Source organism: Xyrauchen texanus, chromosome 3 (assembly GCF_025860055.1).
Source record: "Xyrauchen texanus isolate HMW12.3.18 chromosome 3, RBS_HiC_50CHRs, whole genome shotgun sequence".
Classification (NCBI taxonomy): domain Eukaryota; kingdom Metazoa; phylum Chordata; class Actinopteri; order Cypriniformes; family Catostomidae; genus Xyrauchen; species Xyrauchen texanus.
In genome coordinates this window covers 29,466,065-29,479,527 of record NC_068278.1, presented here as the reverse complement: position 1 = coordinate 29,479,527, position 13,463 = coordinate 29,466,065, and the positions used below count along the sequence as shown (strand labels likewise).

The following is a 13,463-nucleotide window of genomic DNA, read 5'->3' as shown; positions in this document are numbered from 1 at the left end:
GATTGGGTCGGCGAATTCCTCCGCTGAATTGCAGACCCAGAGGGCTAGGGAGGAGTCATCCAGGGAGCCGAGTAATTGGGATCACCTGGGAGAAAAAGCACACGGTTTTACCTCAGCCAAGGGAAAGGGCACTAGGTACAAGCGATCCACCCAGTCAGTCCGTCAGCATGTTACCGAGTTCTACTGGCTTGGACCTGAGAAAGCACATGACGAAACTGACTCTACCCTGAGATTGTAAAATCTTGCAAAGGTATTAGGTGTTGCCTAACCCGCTGCTCTGGATATGTCTGCCAGGGAGGTGCCTCTGGCCAGTGACCATGAGGACGCAACACTCCTTGTTGAGTGTGCTCAGACCCGCAAGTGGGGGGCACGGTCTGGGTGTGATAGGCCAATGAAATGGGTCCACCACCCAGTGGGAGAGCCTCTGTTTGGAGACTGCGTTCCCTTTCCGCTGTCCACCAAAGCAGACAAAGAGCTGCTCAGAACGTCTAAAGCTCTGCGTGCAGTCTGAATAGGCACGTACTGGACACAGCAACGAGGGTCCTGACTCCAACTGATTCTAGTGGCTCGAAGGGGGGGTCTCTGATGGCCCGAGAGGACCAGGAGGGGAACAGGCTTGGCCGGAAGGGATTTAACCTCCAGGCGCCTCTTAGGAACCTGATAATCAAGTCGTGCTTGCCCAAAGACTTGCCGTCTACTGCGTCATGGTGGGCTGCGATAGCAGCTACATACACCTTCAAGGTGGATGGGGACAGTCTCCCCTACAACCTCTCCTGCAGAAATGAGAGCACTGACCTGACTGCGCACCTTTGTGGGTCTTCAGCCCGAGAAGAACACCAATTCACGAACAAGCGCCACTTTAGGGCATAAAGTTGCCTGGTAGAAGGGGCTCTGGCTTGGTTGATCGTGTCTATGATGGCAGGTGGTAGATCAGCTAGATCTTCTGGGTCCCGTCCAGGGGCCAGACATGGAGGTACCAGAGGTCTGGGTGCGGATGCCAGATCGTGCCCTGTCCCTGAGAAAGAAGGTCTCTCTCTCTAGGCAGTTCATGGCCAGCGCAGCAGGGCCCCTTTCCAATGGCCCGCGGCTGCGTGTCCGTTGCACACGGCGCCCCAACCAATTTGTCCCGGTCGTGACCAGGATGCGTCGGGACTCCTGCTACAAGGGGACTCCTGCCCGCAGAAAGCAGAGGTCTGTCCAGGGTTTGAATGTTTGGCGGCAGGCGGGGCTGACCATCAAATGGTGCGTGCCGCGGGATGATTATTTTTGATGTTCCCGGCGGGGCGGAGCATGCAGTAGGGCGTCGGGATGCAAAGGTGCGTCCCGAACCACAAGTGGCCCTGAGAGCGAGGTCGGTTGCTGAGCGCAGTTCCTGCAGCACGTCGGGATCAGGACTACCCTCGTGGCCTGGTGGAAGCGGCCTGTCCGGTGGCACTGTAGGCTTTGGCAGCCAATGATGAAGTCGTACTACAGGCGACGGAGGGGAGCACAGGTCGACCCCTCCAGGTGGCGGCATTCTCTGGGCATAGGTGGATGGCAACCGCCCTATCCACCTGGGGAATCGCCGTGTACCCGTGGGCCGCTCCGCCGTCGAGGGTAGTGAGAGCAGATGAGCGGGGGGCTTTGTGACGAGTGGAGAGGGGTGCTCTCCATGCAGTCATCAGCTCATCATGCACCTCTGGGAAGAAAGGTACCATAGCTGTGAGCAGCGCTCAGACCCAAGGAACCAATCATCCAGCCGCGACGGCTGTGGGGAGGACGGAGGGTTCCAGTCCAGCCCCACAGCGCCAGTCCGGCCCGGGCAAGAATGTCGGACATCTGGGCATCAACCTCAGCCTGGACGTGCTGGCCCAAAGACGGCAGCCCAGACGAGTCACCCGCGTCAGATGCCGGACCGCTCTCCGATGCAGCGATGAGCTCATCCAGCTCGGAGGCTCCAGAGGATAGGCAGGCTGGCTGTGAGGCGAGCCGCTGTTGCCTCGAGCCCGGACGGAAGTCAACGAGCGTGCCGGGGGACGGGTGGTTCGCAAGGGTGTACTTCTCGCAGAGAGAACATGAACCAAAAGTATAGCAACAAGACATAAGCAATATGCGTGATTTTAGTGTGATAAAATTATGTACTAACCCTTTCTGGGTAAAGTTATATCCAATTTTATAACTTCATTGCCATGACGATGTAATGTCAACAAACTCTAAAATTACAGTAACAATTATGATTTAAACAACTTAACAGCCCAAATAACACATGAGTTTTAACAGAAGTATTAATGCAATGCTTTTATAAAATTATAAGCTGCCTTTAAACCCTCCAAAAATTGGTCCCATTCACTTCAAGTGTAACATCGATTTTTGCTTCTTTTTTTTTTAAAGAAAAGGTGTCTAAATAACTTGTGGTGGTAATCAGCATTATGGAAAAAAATGCTATCAATTGAGCTTAAAGGTGCAATATTGTTCTGTATTGAATTATTATGAATAATTGTTCTGTGTCCTAAGTAACTGATGTAAATATTTAAGTGTGAAATGTTGTTTGTGTCTTTCAGGTCTCACAGACTTTCTACATCACAATCCGACCAGTGGACGACTCTCTGCCTGCACTACTGGTGCCAGGGATGAGGGTTCAGGAGGGAGTGAGGAAGACTATCACTGAGTTTGAGCTGAAGGTTACGGATGCTGACACTGAGGTATTACCATGACAAGTCAGATGCTTGGTTAACTTGGTCTGTGAATGCCTGTTGATGTGCTTTATGCATTCTTTATAAAATATAAAATAATGTTTTTATACATTATTGTTTTAAGACAACTTTATGTTTATTAATGTTGTAATGGGTTTCAATGCAATTTTAATATGCATTGCTTATTATTATTATTATTATTATTATTGCCTGATATTATTTAATTTCTAAAAATGTAAGTCTCTCTCTCTCTCTCTCTCTTGAAATATATTAGGAGGACTCTGTTACGTTCACTATTGTTCAGGCTCCTCGTCATGGTTCCATTGAGCGCACAAGTAATGGTCAACATTACCGTCAGACAAACACTTTCACTATGGACGACATCTATCAGAACCGCATCAGTTACAACCATGATGGCAGTAACTCACTCAAAGACAGATTCACCTTCACTGTCGGTGACGGCACCAACATGTTCTTCATCATCAAAGAGGGTGGAAAAGAGGTTGGTAGACTTCCCAGTTATTTGAGAGCTTGTCTGTGTTGCTAGTTGTCATGACTACAGTTGTCTTCAGTGTTATTTTAATGACTGTTGTTTCTGTGTGCCTGTGAGGACCTTTCAGATCAGTGGTTTAGCATTATTGATCATGACTCGTGAAATTGTAACAATGGTCTGCACCCAATATTGTATATTTGGTTACCACCATAGAGGGACATATTTATGCAAATTTCCCAACATAAAATGTTATAACTCCACAAATGGTCTTGTGAGGATGGTCCTTCACCAAAAACCTTAAAGGGATGTTCTGCGATTTAAAGATCTCCTTATCTTAAAAAAATTATAATAAATCTAGGTTACAGTGAGGCACTTACAATGGAAATATGTGGAGGGTTTAAATGCAGAAATGTGAAGCTTATAATTTTATTCAAGTGCTTTCATTAATTGTTCTTTTAAGACTTGTGTATTATTTGAGCTGCAATGTTTTTTAGATTTGTAATTTTTATGGTCATTTTAGGATTTACAGCATTACATTGTTATGGCAAAAAAAGTTGTAAATTCAGATATAACTTTGCACAGAAAAGTTTGTAAGGGATTTTATCACACTAAAATCACGTTAACACACGTGTTTTGGTATCTTGTGGGTATACATTTGAAAAAGTTATTATTTTAAGGTTTACGGATTGGCCCCTGTAAAGGGATATAATAGAAAGGTGTCGTCGAGAACCGGCATGACAATATAAATAATAGTTTTAATATAAAATGTAACAAAGACACAAACACACACGACGGACAGCTGCCCGTAAATAATCTCTCTCTCTCTCTCTCTCTCTCGCACCACCTTCCGCAGTTGGCTTTTATCCCTCTCTGAGGTTTAATTAGCCTGATAAGGGACAGGGTGTGCAGAATCACTACCCGACCCCGCCCTCCGCCCTGTCACAGCCCCATTGTAAGATAATTGCTGCTTTAATTTTTTCAAGAAAAGGAGGGACGAGTCAAAATACGTTTTTGTGGTATTATGCTACAAATGCTGTCAATTCAGCTTAACTTGTCTTGAACCCAGTACATTCCTTTTAATTAATTCAAGAGAATTTAATATATCATATTTCACATAAAAATGCCAGAGGTTTAGGGTTAGGGCTAAAGTTAGGGTTAGTCTGCAGCAGGGTCAGAAATTGACATGGGTTAAAAATGCTACAGAAAGTGACAAAAAATCCACTTAGATACATAAAATGTGGGGGTAACATTTTGTATCTGTTACCTAACATTTCTTAAAATTAAAAAAATAATAATAATTTATTACACTGTAGTGACCTGTCAACTGACAAGTGTAGTTAAAAGAATAGCTTATACGAAATGATTTGTGATGTTAAACGTAACAGTAGTAATTGTTCAGATTTAGATTTTATTTAATTTATTTATTTAATTAAATGTTTTAACATAAATGGACAACATGTGTTTTTATATGGCTATAAAATATACCATCACACTTAAAATTAATTCCAGGGGGCAAATATCACTCATTAATAGCAAAGTAAAAGTCTGTTGTGATTTTTAATAAGCTTATTAAAATAATTTTAAAACATTCATCAATGGTTGGTCCTCACAAATGCTGTAAAGTATATGAACACAAGCCTGTGTGTGTTGAGCATTTGTGTTTTGTTAATTTCTTTATATTTATAAAAACACAGAAATGGATTATCTTAAAGGATCCAGTCCATTTGTATAACCTACCCCACTTCCTATCACACTTCCCACTTTCCCCATCATAATAACTCCATCTATCAGCAATTGCTTATTCCTCTTCTAGCTGAGTAAGCTTACTGTCAGCTGCTCTGGGAGGTATATAGTCTCTCAGTGGACATTGGAAAAGGGGCACCTCACCATGTCATAAAATGTCAAAATATCAGCCCTATGACAGTATTTAATCAGGGAGGCCTGGAACACCATTACTCAGCACTTTAGAAAGCTAGATTTACTGTACATTAGAATTTAAATAGACTTAGCTTGAGGGGTGAACCAAAAGATTAAAGTGAGTGTTGTTGGTAAATCGGAAGCAATTACTCTTATAAGAATGCATGGAACATGTTTCTATCAGTAAAGAGATTTAATGCTTGTCCTTTGTTTCAGGTTGTCACAGCTGCTCCACAAAAGTTTAAAATCGACATTTTACCTGTTGATGATGGAACCCCTAGAATTGTCACCAACCTGGGCCTGCAGTGGCTGGAGTACATGGAAAATAAGGTCGACAATCACTGTTTTACCAAAAAGTTTATATTTAAAATCACATAGCAGCTGGATTAATCCAAGTGATTGCTCAGTCAGCTGTCTTGAGATGTTGACAAAGTGGTGCACTTCTGCCTCCCTCTGGCTTTTACTTGCATGGCAACAAAGTGAAAGAATTTTGCACTGTTACAGGATTCACTGTAAACTAAGTACTAAATAAAATTTGGATGTGAACTATGATTGTAGGCCACTAATCTGATCTCAAAGAAGGAGCTCCTCACTATTGATCCAGACACTGATGATGGACAGCTGACTTACGAAGTCACAACCGAACCAAAACACGGTTACCTGGAAAGTAAACTCAAACCTGGCAAGCCTATTACCTCTTTCACGCAAGGTATTACAGACACTACACAGAGGATAAAATCTCTTTAATGTCACTTTAGTGATATAACTTGTCTGGAGCCACCTGTACAGAACACTACGTACTGTATATATTTACAGTTACAAATTATGGCGTTTATTATGGATCTTCTGACATATTTAGTATGACTGCATTATGTTTTGCCATTACAAAAATATTGTCTAATGACCAGACTGGCTGTTATTACATGAAATCTTTAGCAAATAATAAATGGACATGAAATATTATTTTGAGAATAATTTTAGTTTCTCAATAATTTGAGAAGATAAATGGACAACGGAGTGAAACGAGAGAAGTAAAACACATTCACTTCCATTGTAAGTGCCTCACTGGAACCCAGAGTTCTGCTTTTTTAAAAGAAAAGGAGGAACGAGTCAAAATGTATTTTTGTGGTAATTAACTAATATTATGCCACAAATGCTGTCGATTGACCTTATCTTGTATTGAAACTGGAATATTGCTTAAAATAATGCTGTCTTGCAGCTGACATTAACCTGAGCCTTATCCGTTACGTTCTGAATGAGAACAACGTTCAGGAGACTACGGACAACTTCAAATTCCTTGTGAAGGACAGCAAGCCTAACATCGTCAGTGACAATGTTTTCCACATTCAGTGGTCCCTAATCAGCTTTGAGCACAAGAGGTATGTTGAATTTTGTCCTTGCGTAAATCATAAACTGTGCTTATTTCAGTTTATGAACTGTGACCTGGATCAAATACAGTAAATAAGTAAAAAAAATATATAAATCTACAAAAATGTCAGTATACAACCCCAATTCCAAACGAGATGGGACAGTATGAAAAATGCTAATAAAAACAAAAAGGAGAGGTTTGTAAATTATATTCACCCTTTGCTATATTGAAAGCTCTACATCTACACATTATATGATGTTTTACCCTGTGAATTATTATTATTATTATTATTTTTTAAATGTACAGTCATTTCAAATCAGATGATTGCAACATGCTCCAAAAAAATGGGTCAGTCAAGTGTTTAACACTGTGAAACATCAACATTTCTTCTAATAACACTTGGCAGTATATGTTGCTTCAAAATGTGTACATATTTGTTTGCATCCATTGTGTTCTCAAAGATCTGTGAGTTACCCATGCCAAGTGCACTGACACACCCCTGGCCCATACAAACCCTGGCTTTTGGCCCAGATAACAAGACGGCTGTGTTTTTTAAAAACGTTTAGAAATGTTGAATCTTTCTAAGATGAGACCGAGCCCAGAGAAGTCAGCAGCGCTTCTGGACAGTGTTGATGAAGGGCTTCTGCTTTGAATAGTAAATTCTTAACTTGCATTTGTGGATGCAGCGGCGAATGGTGTTGACTAACAAAGGTTTACTAACGTAATCACAAGCCCATGTTCATGATATCTATTACAAATTTTAAAAAAAGATGGTGACGTCTGAGGGATCAGAGATCAAGCACATTCAGAAATGTTTTTTTTTCTTGCCCTTATGCACCGTAATTTTACCAGATTACTTGAAACTTTTAACTATATTGTGCACTATAGAGGGTGAAATGCCCCAAATCTTCCGATTTGTCTTTGGGGAACATTGTTCTCAAGGTGCTGGATTATTTTCTGAAGCATCTGTTGACAAATTGACTAGTCTCAAATGATCCTTGCTCTTGAAGGACTAGGCTGTTTTTGGAGGCTCCTTATATACTATGACATGATTGCCTCACCTGTTTAACATATCCTGTTTCACATCGCCTTGTTATTTCAACTCGTCAAATTGTTATTAGTCTTAAAATTTTTTGGAGCGTGTTGCAATCATCTGATTTGAAATTACTGTACCTACAAAATTTAAAAATGAAATGAAATTCAACAGGAAAAACATCATATTATGTGTAGTTGTGGTGCTTTCAATATAGCAAATGGTGAATACAATTTACAAATAATTAGGGTTGTAAAATGAATGTTCTTTACTTTGTGGTCTTCTGTCTGCAGCTACAACGTGAGTGAGAAAGATGGAACTGTGTCAGTCACAGTAAAGAGGACTGGCAATCTGAACCAATATGCCATTGTGCTGTGCCGTACTGAGCAGGGAACTGCAACCTCCACCTCCAGCATGGGCTCTCGGCCTGGGCAGCAGGACTATGTTGAATATGCAGGACAGGTACAGTATATCCTAATGTTGATTGTTTGGCTGATCAGAGACTGTTCTTTCATAATACAGTCTATTACACATAATTACAATCTCTAGATTTAATGGACAGATTGTGAGCAGGTTTCCCACAGTCACAGAAAACCTAGAAATATCAGGGAACATTCAACTTTATTTTTTCAGGCCTGGAAAAGTCATAGAAATTTCTGTTATGAATATAAATATTTCTAGTCATGCTGTGCTGTAAAATATTTATTTGGCTAAATATTACTCTATTGTAGAGAAAAACTTGCTCACAAATACATTTGTTCAGGTCATGGTTAATTAAATTACTTTTGTTAGTATAGAACGTTCAGAAGCTAAATATTCAGAAGCTCTTTAATATGGTTTCCCAGGTTCAGTTTGATGAGAGAGAAGACACTAAGGTGTGCACCATTGTGATCAATGATGACCAGGTCTTTGAGAACATCGAGAGCTTTAATGTGGAGCTGAGTTTGCCAGTGTATGCCCTGCTGGGGTCAGTCACCCGAGTTAAAGTTAATATCAATGACACAGAGGATGAACCCACCCTGCAGTTCGATAAGAAGACCTACCACGTTAACGAGAGCACTGGCTTCATCTTTGCTCCTATTGAGAGAAAAGGTCAGTGTAACCAACTCCTACTAAAGGAGTTGCTTCTTTTAAAATGTCTTCTGATAGGTTTCAAATCCTACTCAAAATATCAATCATAGCATCATAATTATATATACAATTTCTCCTTTCAGTAAAGGAATTTTTACATAGAGAAAAATCCCACCCACAGGTATTATGAGGGAACGCATAACTGCAAGTTTATCTGCCTAGAATAGTATTCCCATCACTAAAATTATTTTCAGTTTTAAAAGCTCCAATAAAAGATATTTAACTAAATACGAGCTCCAGAATGCCTTTCCTCATAGATTTGTATTGTAAGCACATTGCTGTATATGCATTTGTGGTTTAAAAATGTATTCTGTGGTAACATGTCAGAGGTGGTGTTAATAGAGCTGAATCTGCAGTGCCGTGGCTAAAGAAATCATAGTTTGCCCAAGTTGTGAGCTTGCAGTCTAAATTGAATGTGATGAAATAAAAAGACAGTGTACCACAAAATGAAACAAAGACAAAACATCTTTATTTTACATTGTATTCGCAACTATCGCAACTTAACAACTATTGTGTATTCCAAACAAATGTTTTGTATTTAGGAACATATGACACTTACGAGCCAGTTCTTTTAGTAAATTACTTAAAAAGACTCAACAATCTTTATAAAAATTTTTTGTTTTTTTATAATTATTAATCTTTATCATCAGAGTCATTTTTCATTTGATAAAGCTCAGATCTTTTATCTGTCCTCTAGGTGACACCAGCAGCACAGTCTCTGCTCTCTGTTACACAGTGCCTAAATCAGCCAGGGGTAGCAGCCTGCATGCTCTAGAGTCCGGTTCTGACTATAAGACCCGCGGTATGAGCAGTGAGAATCGTGTCATCTTCGGTCCAGGAGTGAGCATGTCTACTTGTGACGTAAAGCTGATTGATGACAGTGAGTATGAGCTCTCCGAGGAGTTTGAGCTGGTGCTGTCAGACGCCTCAGACAACGCACGCATGGGTGACGTCTCAGTGGCTAAAGTCATCATAGATGGGCCAAATGATGCATCAACTGTCTTCCTGGGCAATGGTTCCTTTACCTTCAGTGAAGATGCAGGTTGGTGGAGTTTGGTTGTTCTAGGTAGTCAGTAGGGCTGAGCAATATAGCTAAAAAAGTTTTCAATGTATATCTTAATATTTACATATTTGCTCTGAAATTCCTAAAAGTTTTTTTTTTTCAATGGTATAGGAAATTTTGTTGTATAAATGTACACAGTATGGATTAATGTGCCGCAATTCTCCACCATTATATGTAGGAACTGTATGTGTGAGCTAGGAATAAAATCAAACTGTCCTTATTCTACAAGCGCACTATGGCTGCCGTCTCATCATCCAGGTGGATGCTGCACACTGGTGGTGGTTGAGGAGAGTCCCCTGTTCACTGAGTAAAGCCCTTTGAGTGTAGTGTCAGAAAAGAGCTAGATAAACAATGTTCATTCATTAAAAAATCTGTTTAAACGCTCTCATACTCACAAAGGAAGTATTGCAAAATGAGTGACAAATTAAGGAAACTTAATGGCCAAATGAAACGTGCATTAATATCACTTCTATATATTCACAGTGTTGCTTCATTTGAAATCACTGGCAAAATCATTTGGAATATATTTTGAATATACATCTGATGTATCACCCAGTAGTCTGCATATATTGATTTTACACTAAAAACACCTTGACTTTTTGGCATTTCTTGAAATTGTAATTGTGAAGAGGAACAAGAACAAATCAAAAGCAACTACTTTTTTAGAATTTAGTTATCTGTTCAGTACAATACCTATTCCGAATTGATTGTGAGTTATTTTCCCACAGGGACCATTGAAATCCCTGTTCTGAGGCAGGGCAGTGACCTTTCCTCCGTGACTTCTGTGTGGTGTGCTACACGTCCTGCAGAACAGGATTCAGCCACACCTGGCGTGGACTACATTCCTAGTTCCAAAAAGGTGGAGTTTAAACCAGGCAAGACTGAGGAGGTAATTAAACTAGATTTTTCTCACGTCTACTGAAAGAGTGTAAGATGATTGGTGTTTAAAGGATCCATTTCAGTTTAATCACATTAGTAGTCTTAGAATTAAATCACTTCCATCTTCTGTTTACTCTTTCCTAGACATGCAGTTTGACTATAATGGATGACATCCAGAATCCTACCATTGAAGGGAAAGAGTCCTTCATTGTGTTTCTTAGCTCTCCCAATGGAGCGATACTTACTGAGCCATATGAAGCCTCTGTTTACATCACTGACACCACTCAAGACAGTGCGTTCACTTGTCAATTACAATCATAATCACTGATTTAAAGGAATATGAATGTTTTCATCATTTACTTAGCCTTGTGTTTTGTTCCAAACCTGTATGAATTTATTCTGTGGAACACAAAAGGAGACTTTAGACAGTTGTATGTAATGTTGGCTTCAGTGACCAGTCACTCTCATTGTATGGAAAAAGATGCAATGAAAGTAAATGGTTACTGAGGCTGTCATTCTGCCCAAGATCTCAATGGAAAAAAGAAAGTCGTATGTGGGGAGTAGTGTGACGCCAAGAGAGGTTCGGATGTGTGAATAGCCAGCTCTGTGCACTTTGCTAGTTTTTAATACTTTTTGTGTTATAAACCGGTGAGATTCGATACACACTTTTCCATAACTGTTTTAGGAAGACAATATGTTAATGCAAAATCCTCAGACTCTGAAGACATTAAAAGACACTTACGTGCTCAAGCTGAAGCCCCTGAGCAACAGGCCGAAACCCCTGGACTCAAATTTTCCAGTGAGGTGAAAGCGATTCAACGTCAACTGTTGAACATGATGGGGATATGCTGACGAAGATTGTTGCTGAGTTGGTTACAAGAGTGACTGATGTTGATAAACGGAATGATTATCTGGAGTCATCGGAGAGGGAATTAGCTGCTAAGATGCTAGCAACCAAGGTAGACTTGGAGAATATCTGGGAAAAGTTGAAGACCTTGAGAATCGTAAACTGACTCACTGAACATTCACTTGACTGTCCGAGGAAACTGAGCGCCTTTTTGTTTCTTTTTGTGTTGGTTCCGTATAGTGGCTGGAGTTTGTTTTGTGGAATATTTCTTGCAAAACATTGGGGTGATTAGGTCATCTGCTGCCCTCATATTACAGCCGACTCACTGAACATTTGTTTTACTGCCCGAGGAAACTGAATTTGTTTTTGCTGGTTCCGCTAGTGTCTGGAGCTTGTTTTGTGGAGGAACACATCTTCGGGACAGTTATGTGGATGAATCTACACGATCTTTGAGTTTATTCTGTGTATTGGCTGGAGTTTGTTTTATTGATTATTTTCTGTTGTGTAATTCAGATCTTTTTCTAGATCTTGAAGGGATGCTGCAAGCGGCTGGCACCCCTCATGATATAATATTTGCAGGAGACTTTAATCTATTCATGGATTCAGTCCTTGATCATAGCGAAGCAAAAGTCTGTAAGCCCCCTAGAGCCACAGTGACACTTCACAGGATGTGTAAAAATCTTGGTCTTACAGATATTTGGAGACTTTTGAACCCATCTGGTAGAGACTTTCATTTTTTTTCATCAGACCATAAGATTTATTCTAGAGTAGATTTAAATATATATATATATATATATATATATATATATATATATATATATATATATATATATATATATATATATATATTTATATATATATATATATAAGTCCCTCATTTCATCTGTTGTTGATTGGTCAATTGGAAACATCTTAGTCACAGATCACACCCTGGTGAGTTTAGAGGTGTTGCCACATACAGAGAAAAATAAATCATATAGTTTGTGCTTTAATGTATCCCTTTTGCTAAATCCTGAATTCCAACAAATGTTAAAGGCCGTAATCAGTGTTTATATGGAGACCAACTAATCCTCAGTATCCTCTGTGGGCTTGGTTTGGGAGGCACTTTATGTGGTTCTTAGGGGTCGGATCATACAGTATGCCTCATTCATCAAAGAATCCAAAGCACGAGAATTCATGAAGTTTGAAGGGAATATTAAAAGTGCCAAGGCAGAGCTGAAGTGCTGAATGTCATCTGATGGCCTCAGAGAATAGACCCGATTGAAATACAGATATAAAACTATTTTGTTGCAGAAGGTGGAGTTTTGGCTATTCAGGGCAAGACAGTCATACTTTGAGTTGGGGGACAATGCAGGAAAACCTATGGCTAGATATATAAAGCAGAGAGACTTTTTCTACCATTCCCTCAGTGAAATCTGCTGTTGGTGACATTTTTACCTCAGCCATTGATATTAATAATGCTTTTAAAGAATTCTATCTTGATTTCTATATATCCACGTCTTCGTCTACTGATGAAGATATTAGAATTTTTGTGGAACCATTAGAACTCCCTAAACTGGCGACTAAGCAAAAAAAAAAAATCTTGATTCTGAGATAATATTGGAGGAGCTTGGCAAGTTAATCAACACTTGCTACAGGCAAGGCTCCGGGGCGAGAAGTCCTTTGCTGCTGAATTTTTTTTATCTTATGCTACAGAATTGGCACCACTTTTGCTTTATACAGAACCATTAAAAAAAAGGAAAGCTTCCGCCAACCATAACACAAGCCTGGATCAGTTTGATTCTTAAAAATGACAAAGATCCAAGCGAGATTAAGAGTGAAGGTCCAGTTTCCCTGATCTAGCTATACGTAAAAATATTGTCAAAAATTCTGGCTAACCGATTAAGTAAAGTTATGACATCTCTCATACATATAGATCAGACAGGGTTTATTCGGGGCCACAGCTCTTCTGATAGCATTAGGCATTTCATCAATATCATGTGGTCGGTGGTAAATGATCAGACTCTGGTCACTTGACGCCGAAAAGTCATTTGATATGGTAGAATTGGATTATCTTTTT

The 13,463-nt window shown here is 40.1% G+C and overlaps 1 protein-coding gene across 1 annotated transcript in view; it reads left to right on the top strand.

Annotated features, from left to right (window-relative positions):
- LOC127629694 (extracellular matrix organizing protein FRAS1-like) overlaps positions 1-13,463 on the top strand; it is a 221,840-nt gene that overhangs the window by 182,394 nt on the left and 25,983 nt on the right. The window contains exons 48-57 of the mRNA XM_052106916.1: positions 2,541-2,681; positions 2,947-3,174; positions 5,299-5,412; positions 5,641-5,791; positions 6,302-6,461; positions 7,778-7,946; positions 8,330-8,576; positions 9,313-9,657; positions 10,407-10,567; positions 10,702-10,849. Of these exons, the coding sequence (XP_051962876.1) occupies positions 2,541-2,681; positions 2,947-3,174; positions 5,299-5,412; positions 5,641-5,791; positions 6,302-6,461; positions 7,778-7,946; positions 8,330-8,576; positions 9,313-9,657; positions 10,407-10,567; positions 10,702-10,849 (1,864 nt within the window). The remainder of the gene's footprint in view (positions 1-2,540; positions 2,682-2,946; positions 3,175-5,298; positions 5,413-5,640; positions 5,792-6,301; positions 6,462-7,777; positions 7,947-8,329; positions 8,577-9,312; positions 9,658-10,406; positions 10,568-10,701; positions 10,850-13,463) is intronic.